Source organism: Embiotoca jacksoni, unplaced genomic scaffold (assembly GCF_022577435.1).
Source record: "Embiotoca jacksoni isolate LCO1_2020_lvr unplaced genomic scaffold, fEmbJac1.0.p SCAF_66, whole genome shotgun sequence".
Classification (NCBI taxonomy): Eukaryota; Metazoa; Chordata; class Actinopteri; family Embiotocidae; genus Embiotoca; species Embiotoca jacksoni.
This window is the reverse complement of record NW_027185421.1, coordinates 1,416,252-1,432,015: the sequence shown is the minus strand read 5'-3', so window position 1 is coordinate 1,432,015 and position 15,764 is coordinate 1,416,252. Positions and strand designations below refer to the sequence as shown.

General features: G+C 39.5%; 4 protein-coding genes across 4 annotated transcripts in view; 2 read left to right on the top strand and 2 right to left on the bottom strand.

The window, feature by feature from the left end:
- Positions 1–679: 679 nt before the first annotated feature.
- Positions 680–6,936, top strand: gpatch4 (G patch domain containing 4). Its single transcript, XM_069175381.1, has 8 exons — positions 680–784; positions 2,325–2,403; positions 2,500–2,573; positions 2,674–2,766; positions 4,542–4,658; positions 4,863–4,978; positions 5,723–5,773; positions 5,901–6,936. The coding sequence occupies exons 2-8, from the start codon at positions 2,325–2,327 to the stop codon at positions 6,568–6,570; spliced, it is 1,200 nt and encodes a 399-aa protein (XP_069031482.1). The 5' UTR covers positions 680–784; the 3' UTR covers positions 6,571–6,936.
- A 1,192-nt stretch (positions 6,937–8,128) lies between these two features.
- nanos2 (nanos homolog 2) lies at positions 8,129–8,699 on the top strand. The gene has a single exon (XM_069175365.1). The coding sequence runs from the start codon at positions 8,142–8,144 to the stop codon at positions 8,610–8,612; it is 471 nt and encodes a 156-aa protein (XP_069031466.1). The 5' UTR covers positions 8,129–8,141; the 3' UTR covers positions 8,613–8,699.
- A 1,685-nt stretch (positions 8,700–10,384) lies between these two features.
- Positions 10,385–14,891, bottom strand: LOC138213992 (C-type lectin domain family 12 member B-like). The gene is made up of 7 exons (XM_069175345.1): positions 14,811–14,891; positions 14,148–14,213; positions 12,671–12,775; positions 12,084–12,275; positions 11,505–11,659; positions 11,294–11,412; positions 10,385–10,913 (listed from the first exon to the last, which is right to left on the bottom strand). Exons 1-7 carry the CDS (start codon positions 14,869–14,871, stop codon positions 10,766–10,768), a joined length of 846 nt encoding a protein of 281 aa, XP_069031446.1. The 5' UTR covers positions 14,872–14,891; the 3' UTR covers positions 10,385–10,765.
- A 629-nt stretch (positions 14,892–15,520) lies between these two features.
- LOC138213989 (CD209 antigen-like protein E) overlaps positions 15,521–15,764 on the bottom strand; it is a 5,264-nt gene continuing 5,020 nt past the window's right edge. The window contains exon 7 of the mRNA XM_069175339.1: positions 15,521–15,747. Within this exon, the coding sequence (XP_069031440.1) occupies positions 15,600–15,747 (148 nt within the window). The 3' untranslated portion in view covers positions 15,521–15,599. The remainder of the gene's footprint in view (positions 15,748–15,764) is intronic.

Genomic DNA, 15,764 nt, shown 5'->3' with positions numbered 1-15,764 from the left:
TCCTCAGGTCTGAAACAGTAAAACTCTCCTCTTTTTTTACATATTTTATTTAATATTGTTTTGCATAACTTTTATTTTGTAACCTTAGTGAAGGTTCAAATGTTTTCAAAGATATATCAAATATGTCAGGTTGAATTTTGGGGAAAATGTGTGTGAAATCAAGTAATACTGAATATTTTAATGTTTGAACATCTCAGTGTAGATTGAATCTAGAGCTGGAACAGGCTGATAAAACTAAATTTAGGTGATTTTTTTCAAACCTTAAAGCTGCTTCAAAGTATTAATGGGAGGAAGTTGGACATCTAGACATCAAAAGAAACTGATATTGACAAATATATTGTTGCTTGATAATCACTCTGTATATGACATATTAAAGTACTTTTTAAATTTTTTTTTAAATTATTATTAGAATCATTGTGGCCTACAGCATTCAAGTTTAAGTAAAGTTTAGTGGGAATAATTTCCTTTAAAACAAAAATAATACCACAAATTCCACCTTGAAGTCAACCGAAAACACAAATCAAATGACCCAGTGTATGTATTTATATTCTCAGTGCAATTAGAGACGTTTAAGAGCGATTTTTTTTTTTTAACGCTGGATTTATTTCAGAGCCTTTAGCTCCTTTTATTCTGACAGTTTCCGTTCAGCGTGGCACGCGGTGACGTATTTCCGGCGTCATGTCCGCTCGGTGGTAAAACCGCATGGCTAACCGGCAACACAGCGGCGTTTTTCCAGTTCTGGCGTCCTCAGTGAAGAATATTTCGTGAAACAAGACGTCCAGAGGTACGCGGAGCTTTTATTTTGTGTTGTGTTTGCGTCGTGTTGTAAAATATTAAACCGGAAAGAGGCTGTTAGAAGCAAAGAAATGTTTGTTGTGTTTAGCTGTCAGCATCAACAGCGTCGGACAAACCGGAGAGAAAAGACATATTATATTATATTATATTATATATTATAATATAATTAGAAAAAACAAAACTGACTCAACAGATATACTTTAACACGGCAGCAACAATTGTTAATAAACATTTGACTTCAGAGTTCAATGACGACGTTGAAGTTGGCTTCCGGTTCGGTACTTCAGAGTAAAGTTGAGGGAAACTTTACTGACAGCTTTCAGAAACTTTCAGAAACTTATTGTCGGTTTTTCCATCTTTTAACGTCGTTAAAGCGTCTTAAGACACTTCAGATGAAGCCTGAAACACATTTTCTATTTGAGGAAACCTTTATTCTATTTGTAAATATAAATAAAGGGATATTTAACTGACTTTGTTTCCCCTCTGGACCACATTAGACCTGCTCGGGTCCACAACTACAGAACTCGCACAGGTTCGGTTTAAGGTTTGACACCTGCATTCAATTATTACAGGACACTAACAAATCTCTGAAACACACTTTCTGATTTGTGAAACTTTTATTCTATTTGTGAAAATGAATAAAATGAGACTTTGCTGCATTTCTTTTCACATCTGGACCTACGATGGACCTGGTTTGAAACTTTTCACCTGAGAAATGTTTGTTTTCCAAGATCAGAAACTGTTTTAAATAGTCTCTAAAATAATAGAATACAGGTCTGATCTGTCTTAAGTTGATCAGTTTTAGGTCTGGACCAGGTCTGATGTGGTTTAGATGTGGAAAAAAAAGTAGTGAAATGTCCCTTTTCTGTATTTCCACAAATGGAATAAAGATTTAACAGATAAGAAACTGTTAAAAAATATTTGTGGGCCTCTTTGGAACAATCTAGTCCACGTTTGACCTTTTTAAATAGAACAGTTTTAGATCAAAACCAAAAGCAGTGAAATGTCCCTTTTTATCCCCAAATAAAAGTAAGATTTCACATTTTAAAGTGGGTTTCAGACAATGTCAAGGCTTTATTTAAAATGTCTGTGCAGCTTTTACAGCATTAAGAAGTGCCCAAAAATCAGAGATGCAGGTTTCCCTTTAACTTTCCCCTTAAATGCCAAATCAGAAGTCGTTGATCACATAAAAAAAAACACGTGTTTTATTTCTCTTTTGAGAGCTCGTAGCTCCATTTGATTTAATTTGCCAATTATTATTTGACTATCACGATTAGAATACAGTAAAAATAAATCTCCATAATGCATTTCAAATGTTACAGAAATACATTTTCCCAGTTATGATAAGGCTAAATCCCTAAAAATTTATCAAAGTATCATCTACCAGTAAATATTATTATTAAAGCCCACTGAAAACATCCCTGTTTGCTGCATATTTAAAGTTAAAACTAGACAAAGAACAAAACGAGAGGTTATAATTAAGTGTTTTTTGAGTGGTTTTGTCTGACAACTCATCTTTTTTCCTGCAGATGGCAGAAGTTGCGCCAGAGAAAAGTCGAGGCTTGAAGTTTGCGGAGCAGCAGATGCTGCGTCACGGCTGGGAACACGGTAAAAAAACAAACAAATCTCTCGTGCAACGATCTTTTAACAGCAGCGGCGACGTGTCCGGTGTCTCATCCTCTCTCTCTCTCTCTCTCTCCTCAGGTAAAGGACTCGGGCGAGCTGAGGACGGCATCGCGGAGGCCATCAAGGTCAAAGTGAAGTGCGGCAAAGGAGGAGTGAGTGTTTGTCCGTTTTCTTTGTTCTCACGTTAACAAACCAGCTGTTCGTGTTGAAACAGGCCTGAACTGAGGTTGTACTTTTTTCCCGTGTCGGCAGGTCGGCCACAAGGAAGGAGAGCAGTTCACCTTCCACTGGTGGGATCACGTCTTCAACAAGGCCTCCTCCAGCCTGCAGGTGGAGTCAGATCAGGTAGGAGTCCCTCCCTGTTACCATGGGAACTGTGGTCACACACAGGAGCGCAGAGACAACCGGTCGGGTTTAAAACACATCAGTCAGCAGGTAAAACTGCAGCTTCGAACGAATACCTTTTAAAACAGTAGAATAAAAGTTTCAATTGGAGTCAAACAAAATACTGAGAAATGTCACAAACCTTTTTTGTATAAGAAAACACAGAGCGGTCATTTTGTCGCAGAGCTGGAAAACTACAAGAATGAAGAAAACATGTGGTTGGCCTGGGCATGTGTCACTCAGAACAGAATCAGCCAATCAGAAGAGAGGCTCATTGATGTCACTGAGCTTTAAAGACACAGCGTGTTGTTGGTGAAGAGAGATGTCAAAGTATATTGGGATGTTTACGGTACTTAAAACTAACGTATTTTTCGGACTATAAGGCGCACTTAAAATCCTTAAATTTTCTCAAAAATTGACAGTGCGCCTTATAATCCAGCGCGCCTTATGTATGGTTACTTCTTGTGCTTATTGATCGATTTTATGTGGTACAATGCGCTCAAAAATCTGTCGAAATGTGTAAGTATGACTTTGGTAAGCAACGAAGCCGCTCCGCTCAATGGATATTCGGAGCATTACGGTACGATGTGTCACGACCTGATCGCCCCGTAACAGGAATGTAATGTCTGAACTAAAAGTGCATTCATGTGGGGCAGCCCACGCCCGGAGTTTGATTTACCGGACTGTGTTGTTTTGCTTAATGCGCCTTATAATCCGGTGCGGCTTATGTGTGAACATAGACACGTTAATTCACAGTGCGCCTTATAATCCGGTGCGCCTTATAGTCCGAAAAATACGGTACAAAAATATCTTTCTAAATACCTAAATATCTCTAGGTTTCAAGACCGCAAATACAACTCATTTATCAGCCAGAAACTGTGAAAATAAAATACAAGCATATTTCGTTTTTTAACTTTCTGCGGCTCCTTTAATGAATCATGTTCTCCAAATATTTCATCAAAATCACTTTATTTGACATGTTTTATTTAAAACATCTCCAAAATTTAAATGTTTGCATGATCCAGATTCTGAAAAAAGCTGCTCAGAAGTTAACGTGATTGGTTGGCTAAATGCTGTGACTTCCTGTATCCCTTTCAAAGTAACAGCGCAACATTACATTACATTACATTTATCTGACGCTTTTATCCAAAGCTACTTACAATAAGTTAATTTCAACCATGAGGGTACAAAACCCAGAACAACAAGAATCAAGAAAATACAATTTCTTCAAGAAAGCCAAACTACAAAGTTCTATCAGTAAGTTCTATTTTAAGGTACTAAAGTTCTGCTGTTCAACTATGCAACAATTTATGGTTTTCATTTCTTTGATATACATTTTTAAATGTTAATGTATTTTAATATTAATATATTTTTATATATAATTATATATATATATATACATATATATGTATATATATAAAATTCATGTTCATATTAATAATTTGTATATTTATTTTTTTATTTTAATATTGCAACGAATGCAATCATTTCTGAGTAAAGCTAAAAGAAAATAGTTTTCCTGTCAAGTCTCTGTTCTCAGAGGTGGAGAAGTAAAGATTATTTTTTTTTATTAATTTTTTTTTTATTAAAAAACACTCCTGTTTCAGGAGACGGTTTAAACTTCAGGTTTTGAAACGATTTTAAACGTCAGTTTTTAAACTCCCTTTTTTCATGTAATCGGTCGGTTCCGTCTTCAACAGAAGTGATCAGAGTGAATTCTGGTTTTGTGAACGCAGAACGGTCCAAAGTTAAAGAAGGCGGCGGAGGACGGGGAAGAGGACACGATGATCTCCAACAAGAAACCTCGTAAAGCTTCGCTGGCGAAGGCAAAACTCTACGGCTGCTTCGTGAAGGTAAATCTGTTCCTCATTCATGTGTTTACCTCTCGTCACATATCCGACTACATTTCTTGGACCGTTAGATCTCCACTTTGTCGTGATAGTTAATTTGTAGCGACTAAATTTGAACTCGGCGAAGGACGATAAACGAATGTTGTAGATTTACGTCACTGCCCCAGTAAATTAAAGTAGAAACCGTTGACCGGTTCCCCCTTTCAGTCGTCCACGCTGCTGTCCGGTCAGGAGCAGCCAGAACCGAAGTCCTCCGACTCGGACGACAGCAGCAGCTCGGACGAGGAGGACGACCGGAGACTGGATCTGTCCAGCACCACCCAGTAAGACCTTAAAACTGTGGGAAGGTTTCACTTTATTCAAACGGAAACATCTGGATCCGTCTCTTGATCAACATCAGCACGTTACCGTGGCCACTGGTAACGTGAACATTTGTGATTTCACCCGCTGGAGAGAAACATCAGATTTTGGAATAGGAAATCTTCACCAGTTAAGTGTTCCTGAGCCCATGCAGTGATTTCCAACAGAGACCCTTGAAATGATTCAGAAAGTTTACAGCAACAAGCCGGGCGAGATGTTTCTGAGTGACGTTCAACGTTTCAAGAGGGGCGGAGCTTCACTGTCCAAGACCGAAGAAGAACGAGCGTCAGGTCAGGAGACACCAGCTGGGTTTTCTTTGTGTCACCGTGAATTCGTCCCCCAGAGTCAGACTGTCAACAAAGAGTTCCACTGGGACCTTCTGAGGAGTCTGAGGGGAAAACATTCACTGTGAACCACCTGAACTGTGGCGCCATGGCAACAGGGTTCTTTAACAATAGCAGTGATTCTGCAGTGGAAATCACGGCATAGGCTCAGGAACACTTGGCTGTATGCGGGGATGTTAAAGATTATTTTGTTCCCCAAAAAATTTGACCCCAAATCTGATGTTTCTCACAAATCACAAATGTTCACGTTACCAGCGGTCACGTTAACGTGTGGAACTTCACTTCCTGTTTTTCTTTTTTCTTTACATTTGACGTGCTATCTATCATTTGTCCGTAAACTACTTGTTCATTGGTTCCTGACAGGCTGTCCGACAGTGACCTGATGAAGGCTTGTGGAGGACGCACGGCTCACAAGTAAGTCGATTAAAATCGAACAAAATCTGAGCATTAAATCCTTCATGAAAACAACAACAAGGTCTGTGAACTGTTGGATAATAAATAAAAGTTCATTCTCATTCTTATTGTTGTTTTATTTATTTAGAGGAGCCAGGCACGGCTTGACCATGAGCGCCAAGTTAGCCCGGCTGGAGCAGCAGGAGGCCGAGTTCATGGCCAAGTACTGCAAAAAGAGCCGAGCGGTGGCTTCACCGGAGGTGATGGCTTCACCGGAGGAGGTGACGGCTTCACCGGAGGAGGAGACGGCTTCACCGGAGGAGGAATGTGGCGGGAAAAAAACTAAGAAGAAGAGGAGGAAGAAGACATCCACCGAGGAGCTGAATGGTGATGAAAGTCCTGAAACAGACGATCAACCTAAAAAGAAGATGAAGAAGAAGAAGAGAGCCAGTGGTGATGATGATGATGATGTGATCTATGTGGAAAACGATGAAGAGGAGCGCCGCCACAAAGCGAAGAAGAAACACAAGAAGGAAAACGAGGTCGAAGGAGCAGATTCACCGGCCGCAGAGGAAACCGCTGAACTGCACACGGACACTAAAGAGAAGAAGAAGAAGAAGAAGAAGAAGAAGGAGAAACCGACCGAGAGTAACAACAAAGAATCCGGCCAATCAAACGATGCAAAACTGGAGGGAGTCGGCGAGTCGGCCGCGAAGCAGAAAAGGAAAAAGTGTAAAAAGGACAAGCAGTGTGCGGACAGTGGCGCCAAGGAGGCGGAGCTTCCTCCGAAGAGGAAGAAAAAGAAGTCCAAAGATTAAGATGGAGACTCTGATGAACAGATTTATCGGAGCTGGTCGAGGAGGTCCGAGTCTGATTCGGCCTGAAGGTGAATTTGAGATGCTTTCATCTGATTGAAAATATATTTTTGTTGTTTCTCTTCTGCCGACGCACCAAAGACTCCAAAACCGAGACTGAGAATCCAGCGGACAGTTGGAGGCTGGGACATGTTGTTTGTGTTGCCAACTTTCTATGAAATATCATCATCATCATTTTACTGGACAGTTAATATGAAATGTAAAGAATTTTAACATTTGATGAACAATACTCTTGTTTTTATAATTAACGATACAAAAGGTGAAAGTAGACAGAGAGACGTGTGAAATGCAAATTAAATGTTGTGAAACATCAAAATGCACTTTTTGGATTCTTTAAGATTTCTTTCTTTTTTTTAAAATCATCTTTATTCAAACAAAAAATTTCCAAAAGACGATCGGTGTAAAACAGACTAGAAATAAGTGTTGGTAGCTTTCGAAAATGCGTGTCTGTTTGATTGACAGGCCTGTGGTGCTCTCAGGTTACAGCTATCTCTAGTTTGTAATCACATCAGTCAGATCCACTGCTAACTCCTCCCATAGCTCGTCCAAATATGGTCACATCCTGCTCCTAACGAGCACCAAAAACAGGTCTTCTTGAATCTTCTTTTCTAATGAATGAGGGATTATTTTCAGATGGACCTCCAGAAAACTAAGAAGAAGGAGTGACTTTAGCTAACAACACCGAGATAACTGATGGACACATTTTATTCACTTTGGATTTGATGAGAGAAGTTGAATGGGAGTCTATGGAGCCGGAGGCTTTTTGGAGCCGACCTCTAGTGGCACTCGCTGGTATTGCAGCTGAAGACACTTCTGGATGGGAACCATGTTTCAGACTGAAGCTACGAACACTTTTATATACGGTCTGTGTTATAAACTCTTTGCGACCCTGAAGCTGCAGGTGAACTGAAAGAAGTCGTAACCAAACACTGTTGCAGTCTGAAGTAATTTTTAGACGTCTGGTGCCGCATGAACTCCGTCTGACCCTGAAACAGGACAGGTGTCTGCAGGATGATGACACATCCAGACATTTCTCTTTAAATGTGTTAAACACTGGATATGAAATAGCAGGTATCACATTTTAATAGCTGTTTTACATCGTGTCATTTAAATTAAAATTCAGTTTTTTGTGCAGTAAGTCAGATGAGTTCAGGTTACAATGTGTTTGTCTGTTGAAACAAACAAACAAAAAACAAACAAACAAACCGACCCATGAGGTCAGATCTGTGGATGCAGCTGGTTTTCTATCAATTAAAGGTCCCATCTTTTTCCATCTCGGGTGTAATGAAATTTGAAGATGAGATAAAAGACCAGCCTCCATAAATCACAGCTCCTGTCTCGCGGCACGTGAGCGACGCGCGACCGTCTCACTGAAACTTTGTTGCAAAGAAAGCTGCTCCTTTTTCTCCAAACACCTGCGAGCATCACAGAATTTAAAAAAAGACAGTGTAAAGCCATTTTTCAGACGTCTATAAGTATGAGCCGCCCGGACGGGACGTCCACACACCGGCACGATGCAGAGACGATCCGCAGCGCGGAGCTCGGGCCTCCCCGACGGCTGCTTCGACATGTGGCAGGACTACATGGACCTGAACGCCCTGCTGAGGGCGCTGTGCGGCGGCCTCCGGGAGCCCGACGACGAAGACCCCCAGTGGCCGAGGAGGGAGAGGGTCGCGCCGCGCAGCTCCAGCCAGACCTCATCCCCGGGGAGGGAGACCGGCTCGGCCAGCAGCCTGTCGGGCAGCAGCAGCAGCGGTCAGACCTCGGACTACTGCCGCCTCTGCAAGCAGAACAAGGAGTCCCCGCGGGTCTACCAGTCTCACAAGCTCAAATCCGACGACGGGAAAGTGATCTGCCCCATCCTGCGGAGCTACACCTGCCCCGTCTGCAGAGCCACCGGCGACGACGCGCACACGCGCCGCTACTGCCCGCAGGCCCGGCGGCAGCCGGCTGCGAGGGGGCCGCCGGTGTCCAAGTCCTGGTAGCCCGGAGAGGCGTCCCCACTCTGACAGAGACTGTTCATAATTTCCAAAGAAAACGTTTTTTGGGGGGCATGTGTTCGTTGTTTCCATAAACTGTTTGGAGTTCCAGAGCAGTTTGATGTTTGACTCTGAGCATCTCTCGGATGATGCCGTTCAAGTCAGCTGATGATGGACACGGAGAGACTGAAAACACCGCAAGAGACTAATTACCAAAATGTAAATATGTGTTCACGTGTCCAGAGACTGTTTCCGTTTAAAAACAACAACAACAGCTGTTTAAAGTTTCACTTTAAAAACACCTTCAACACCAACCTGTTCTAAAAAAAACAATAACAGTTTCAAACCTTGAACAATGTTTAAAAAAATTATTAAAAATGAATATGGAAAGAGTGCCTGGTGGTTTTACTCTTTGTACTAATCTATTTATCAGACTTAAGTCTTAATTATGGATTCAGGACAACAAGGTGAAAATAGCAGTGTTGCATTTTAACCAATAGATTAGAGGTTTAACTGCATCTTTAGCCTGTTTGTGATAATCTAGTTCAGGTCTGACCTGTCTGAGTGTAGTAGTTTTTGGGCTTGGACCAGGTTTAATGTGGTAAAAAAAAAACAGTAAACGGTCCCCCTTTTTTACTCTTACAAGTAGATTAACGGTTTCACAAATTAGAAACAGTGTTTTAAAGAATCTTTTGTCTGTGTGGGATAATTTAATCCAATTTTGACCTGTCTTAAGTATCTTGGTTTTAGATCTGGACAAGGTCCAATGTGGTGTAGATGTGGAAAAAGAGTGAAATGTTCCTTCTTTTTTTTTTACTTATGAAAAAATAAAATATAGGTTTCCATAAATAGAAATCAGGCTTCATATAAAATATTAAAGCGTTGGATGGGTCGACGTGGTTTTTAGTCCTTAACTTGACTGTCTGCTGAGTGATGTGCATTGGGAAGGCGTTGCTATGGTAACTAATTGGCCAATTGCAGAGACTTTTTGGTGTTTGCATTGAGATTGAGGGAGGTCCTTTTCCAAAAGTTGGACTATTCAGAGATTTAAAACAAATAAAACACGAATAAACAGTTTGTTTTTAGATATAGTTTTTGTTTATTTACTCATGGAACCTGTCAGAGACAGAATTATATTATTGATCTCATATCAGTGGATTATTAGGCTACCAATAACAGGTAATATTATGCTGCAGCTACCTGAGGAGGAGGTATCATATGTGGAAAACATGGGAAACTTTTCAATTTTGTTCTATAGAGGGTCATCATAGGTTCTGTAATCTTAAACTACAGCTGATAAATGTCAACATATTGATTGAGAAGCTGCTTTTGGCCTTAATGCATTTTATCAGTTCATTACCTCAAATCCATTTCACCGCTCTCCTCTTTCTGCCTTTTTTTTCCGTCATAAAAATGACCAGACTTTCTTCAAACCTAAAAAAAAAAATGTGCCGCCACTGAGAAGTTATAGAAGCGACAGAGATGGAGAAATTCCGGAGTTTACCACAGGAAGGACATGAGGTCATAGCAGATGTGCTAACAGTTTGTCTCAACAGCTCACAACAGACCAATGATGTAATAAAAGCACGCAATGTAACTGGATGTAGAAGGATGCTTCATACTTCCAGCAGCACAAGCTCATACAAACACAGACACAAAACGTATTCCTCGCTTCATGTCCTGTTGTTTAAAAGAAAAATATATGCAAAACCTCGTTTCTGAAATACTTGGGACGCTGTGTAAAATGTAAATTAAAACAGAATGCGATGATTTTCAAATCCTGTAAACACATATTTAATTGCAAATAGACAAATATATGTTTATTTAAAATTTCAAGGCAGCAACACGTCTCCAAAAAGTTGGACAGGGTCAACGAAAGACTGGAAAAGGTGTGTGAAGATTAAAAAAGAACAAAACACCTGGTGGAACATTTCAAAACTAATTAGGTTACCTGGCAACAGATCAGTAACATGATTGAGTTTAAAAAGAGCATTTACAGAGTGTTGTGAAAACAAGAAGTGAAAAATAATTGCACTCTGTTTTTTATTTACGTTTTACACAGTGTCCCAACTTTTTTGGGAATTGGGGTTGTAGCTACTATCTACTACTGATGTTACAGAACAGTCAAAGAGACAAAGAGAAAAGAAACACGGCGCTGACTATCTGGGCCAAATCAGAGCGTCGGCCTCACAGATGTATCTGTTAAGAAATTTACAGTCTGATGGATCCCAGCTCTTCGTAGGCTCCCTCAGAGGGATCATCAGCGCACACGGACCCGGATCACCCAACGTTTCGTCAATCCAGTACCTGTTAAATGCAGAACAGGAACTTCAGTACGTGTAATAACATTCCCACTGAACATAGAGGAAATTATGTAATAAAAAAAACAAACAGTTGACAACTGATACAGGATAAGAACAAGTTTGGATCTTTAGATTTTTGTACAAATTAAACAAACCCACAATCTCCTCTACACAAATATAAAAAAGATCAAATTTAAAAGAAAAAATATCTTTCCTGCCAGTATTCTAGGGTGAGATAGTCCACATGTAAAAACAACAATTTCACAAGAATTTGTTTCCCCTTGATAATAAGACTAATGATAATGATAAGACTGCTGGTTGATGCTTGGGCTGAAATGGGAACATTCAAATATCTTAAAAAAAACACAGAACTGTCTTTTTTACATCAGTGTGTCGTTACGTCCATCAATCCAGACCCAGTTGTTGTTGTTTGTCTTGTTCAACCCGAACCAGAATCCATGAAAGTCGTCGTGGTAGCGTTTGGTGTTATTTGTGATGAATTCCTGTGAGACAGATCATCAGAAACATTCACTCTTTCACACTTCTGGGTGTTGGATCAGACATTGGTGTTGCGGCGTTGGTTGTTTGAGCTCACCTGTTCTTGCAGGTTATCAATGATCAACAGATCTGCAGTTTTTTCTTGGCAAAGCTTCAGGCTAGCTTCCCAAGTCATCCAAGGAGAGGGCTTGTTGTAAAAGAAATAGCACTTTTCCTGGAACTGAATCCAGCTCTTTTGACACGGCTGACACTCTGTATTCATGAATTGAAAAAAGATACAGAAAAAGATTCAAATTGAGCTCGAGTTGTAAAGTAAACAAAAATATTCTTGCATGTTAGCGGGGTGACGTTTAAAATATGGCATCAACTGCCTTGAAGTTGATGATTAACAGACATTTCTGCGTATGTGGTTAAAAATAACTCAATCGAAAACAGTTAACATTTAGGTCAAACAACCTTCCACAGAAAGCAGATCAACTTATTTTTAGAATTTAAGATTATTACCCTTGGTTAGATCTGCAGTTTTTGTACTGTGTCACAAATATAAAATTCCCTCAAATATTGTAAAAAAAAAAAAGAAGGTTATTTTCAGAGTAGTTTGTGGCACGACTATAAAATAGCATCAACCGTGACATAATAAGCTTGAATTGAGAGGTCAACAAAGGGAAGTACTGACTTTTGTCTGGGCAGAACTGGTTGACCGGGAAGTTGCTGAAGCTCAGGATGACGCCGAGCGTCCGGTTCAGATCGTCTCTGTCTCTGCTCACCTCCTCAGTCTTATTCTCTAATGTTCTCAACTGCGCCATCAGCTGCTCGTTTTCTGCCGTGAGGACGCTGAGATTTGCTTCATGTTTGTTTTCCACATTGACTGTGAATGAGAGGAGACAGAAACACTGGTCAGCCAATCGATCAATGAACGTGTGCGTCGGAGAAGCTACATTTTCACGTTACACACATTACACACATTCACATGACAACGAAACTTTAAACACAAAGGTGATGAATTATCGTTGCGATTGATCGATTTAAGCAACTTTTAGGTGAAATAGAAAGTCATTGAAAGTGGTAAAATACTTTTTAAAATGCATCATGAAACAGATTAAACCAACTAAAAACCAGACTAAAGAGTAAAGTACAGACAGACTCAGTGAACAACAGATCTCTTTCTGCTTGTGTTTTTTGGTTGAAGGCCTCCCAGACAGACTTGGTTGTTTTATACCTCATGTAAGTTGCTGTAAAATATTGTGTTGAAATAAAACTCACTGTAGATGATGATGATGCTGATGATGCTCGCCAACAGGAGGAAACAAACTATCACCAAAAACACCAGCAGAAGACGGAAGTGAGAGTTTGTAGCTGCTTCACCATCTGCTCGTGATGAGAAAACGGACTCAGTCATGATGGACAGTGTTGTGGTCACGTCGAGGCTTCACTTTACATTACATTACGTTACATTACATTACGTTACATTACATTACGTTACATTACATTACGTTACATTACATTACGTTACATTACATTACATTACGTTACATTACGTTACATTACATTACGTTACATTACATTACGTTACATTACATTACATTACATTACATTACGTTACATTACGTTACATTACGTTACGTTACATTTCATTACATTACGTTACATTACGTTACATTACATTACATTACGTTACATTACGTTACATTACATTACATTACGTTACATGACATTACATTACGTTACATTACGTTACGTTACATTACGTTACATTACATTACATTTCATTACATTACGTTACATTACGTTACATTTCATTACATTACATTACATTTCATTACATTACGTTACATTACGTTACATTTCATTACATTACGTTACATTACGTTACATTACATTACATTACGTTACATTACATTACATTACGTTACATTACGTTACGTTACATTACGTTACATTACATTACATTTCATTACATTACGTTACATTACGTTACATTTCATTACATTACGTTACATTACGTTACATTACATTACATTACGTTACATTACGTTACATTACGTTACATTACATTACATTTCATTACATTACGTTACATTACATTACATTTCATTACATTACGTTACATTACATTACATTTCATTTATCTGCCTCTTTTATCCAAAGCGACTTACAATAAGTTAATTTCAACCATGAGGGTACAAAACCAGAACAACAAGAATCAAGAAAATACAATGTCACTCTCATTTTAATGTTCCAACACGAGTGAGTTTTTTTTGTTTTCCTCTTTTCTTCTTTAAACAAATTAGACATTTAGACAAATATAGATTCTGACATAAAACTATCAGGACTTTTGTTTAACCACACAGGACAAATCTATACACTTATTATTTACCATCATGTGGCAACACAAGCAGAAAAGTAAAAAAACTCCAAATGTGTTTCTGTATCTACGTCTGTTCTGCATGTTTTTAAGTATTAGGAGGCTTCATGTTTTCAGGACGTCCGTCCGGCTTTTGAGGACACGACGTCTCAAGAACGCTTTGAGGGAACGGCTTCACATTTGGCACAAATATCCACGTAGACTCGAGGATGGACTGATTACATTTTGGTGGTCAAAGGTCACCGTGACCTCGCATAACTCACACAAATTCATACGCCAATCACACACTTCTTCAGAGGAAAAAATGATGAAGAGATGGCATTGAAATACCAAAAATGTGAAAGGTCAGCTTCACTGTGATAGCACAATGCTTACCTGGCACAGTAGCAGCAGGCTGTTTAGGTTTTACTTCAGAGTAAATGGCAGGGTCCTCTTTTCTCTCTGGATGGGGAAATGATGAGACAACTTGTTTTTTTCACATCGCGATGTTCTTTTTCTGGCTGAGTTGCCTGCAAAGTCGTTCTTGTGTTCGCAGTATATTCTCAGTCTGGTGTCTTTTTTGTGTTTCTGTCATGTTGACTCTCTGATCAAACTGTAGTGCTTCAAGTCTTTAACAAAAGTAAAACATTTCTGTGGCACTGCGACTTTAACATTTCACATCTCGTGCCCAAAGAAACACCGACTTCACTGGATTTGACAAAGTTTTTCCATCCGAACGTGTCTGAGCAGTGTAAATATTTGCAACAAGCTTGAGCTCATAAATTGATGCGCCCCGTAAAAAACAACGGCTAAAGTCAAGTTTTTGGCTACGGCATGTAATTATGTTAATATTATGAAGACACTTGCTGGAACATGCACACACAAACCAAAACATGGACCTTTTGGTGTTTTCTGTGAAACAACTCGTGCGTATTGGACGTCATGGCGATATAAACGAGTAAAAACAACTTACTTTTGTGACTAAGTGCTTAAAATTGTTAAATTGTCTAGAATAGCAGTGAAAACCGTGTTTGGTTTCAATAAACAGGAGTTACGTACCTTTTGGAGGTTGTCTACCATTTCTGAAAACCAATGTGGAATAATTGACTTCTTCCTCCATCCTGATCAATCACACGCCGTCGTTGCTGCTTCAGTGCCGAGAAGCTTGAACACAAACTGGCGTGACTGAACAAAAGGGAGCATCAGAACAAAGCAAAAGGTTCCTCTTCCCCTTAATGCTCAATAAATTGCACATACTGACCATCTTCAAACCATGCAGGAGTGGCGGCGCGGCTTTGTTGTAATTTATTCTACAAATTTTCTGTTTGGCAGGAAGTAGGCTTTTTTTCTGTGGCGAGCAGATGAACACACACTATTGCGATACAAGTTGACCCATCGTGAGCTGGAATCCACTTTTAGAGCTGTCATGTTTATTTCTAGTCGGCATGACCAGTCCAAGACACAATGTTTGACGTAATGACCATGAACTGCAAGAGAAATGACTGAATCAATGTCTTTGCTATTACACAATAAGGCTGTTAAAATTCTATAATTTTGTTCAGGTCAGCAAAGACCAAAACCGAACCGTACAGATGATTTCAAAATAAACTTCAGTGTCCAGGTTCCTCATGATCAAGGAAGTCAACTTGTGCAACAGTGGATTCAATGAACAAATTAGACTTTTTAACTCATCAACTAGTAAAACTATAAATACTAGTCATAATAAGAATAAGGTGGGAAGGACACTTGCAACTATAGAAAAAGCAACTTTATTTTATTTTTGTGCATGTCAGTTTTGACAAATAAAAAACAACAACAACATCAATTGTTTCGATACTGGACGGAGTCCTAGTCTGATTTGATCAAAGCTCTTCTTTCACAGATCCAACGGTTCCTGAAGTCGCAGACCATTTTTTGCCAGTTGGCCTGAGGATCCGCTCCCGGCAAACTCAAAGCACAATTTAAGTTGTTTTTAGCTTCTTGTGTTTTCCAGTACCTAAAGAAGGGAAACAC

Bases quoted from the DNA above. Each gene is read 5' to 3' on its own strand.
- gpatch4 (XM_069175381.1), top strand. From the start codon at position 2,325: ATGGCAGAAGTTGCGCCAGAGAAAAGTCGAGGCTTGAAGTTTGCGGAG. The intron at 2,574-2,673 runs GTGAGTGTTTGT...CCGTGTCGGCAG, and splicing joins TGAAGTGCGGCAAAGGAGGA to GTCGGCCACAAGGAAGGAGA. The intron at 2,767-4,541 runs GTAGGAGTCCCT...TTGTGAACGCAG, and splicing joins TGCAGGTGGAGTCAGATCAG to AACGGTCCAAAGTTAAAGAA.
- nanos2 (XM_069175365.1), top strand. From the start codon at position 8,142: ATGCAGAGACGATCCGCAGCGCGGAGCTCGGGCCTCCCCGACGGCTGC.
- LOC138213992 (XM_069175345.1), bottom strand. From the start codon at position 14,871: ATGGAGGAAGAAGTCAATTATTCCACATTGGTTTTCAGAAATGGTAGA. The intron at 12,776-14,147 runs GTAAGCATTGTG...CATCACGAGCAG, and splicing joins GCCTGCTGCTACTGTGCCAG to ATGGTGAAGCAGCTACAAAC. The intron at 10,914-11,293 runs GTAAAAAAGACA...TGCATTTAACAG, and splicing joins GGACGTAACGACACACTGAT to GTACTGGATTGACGAAACGT.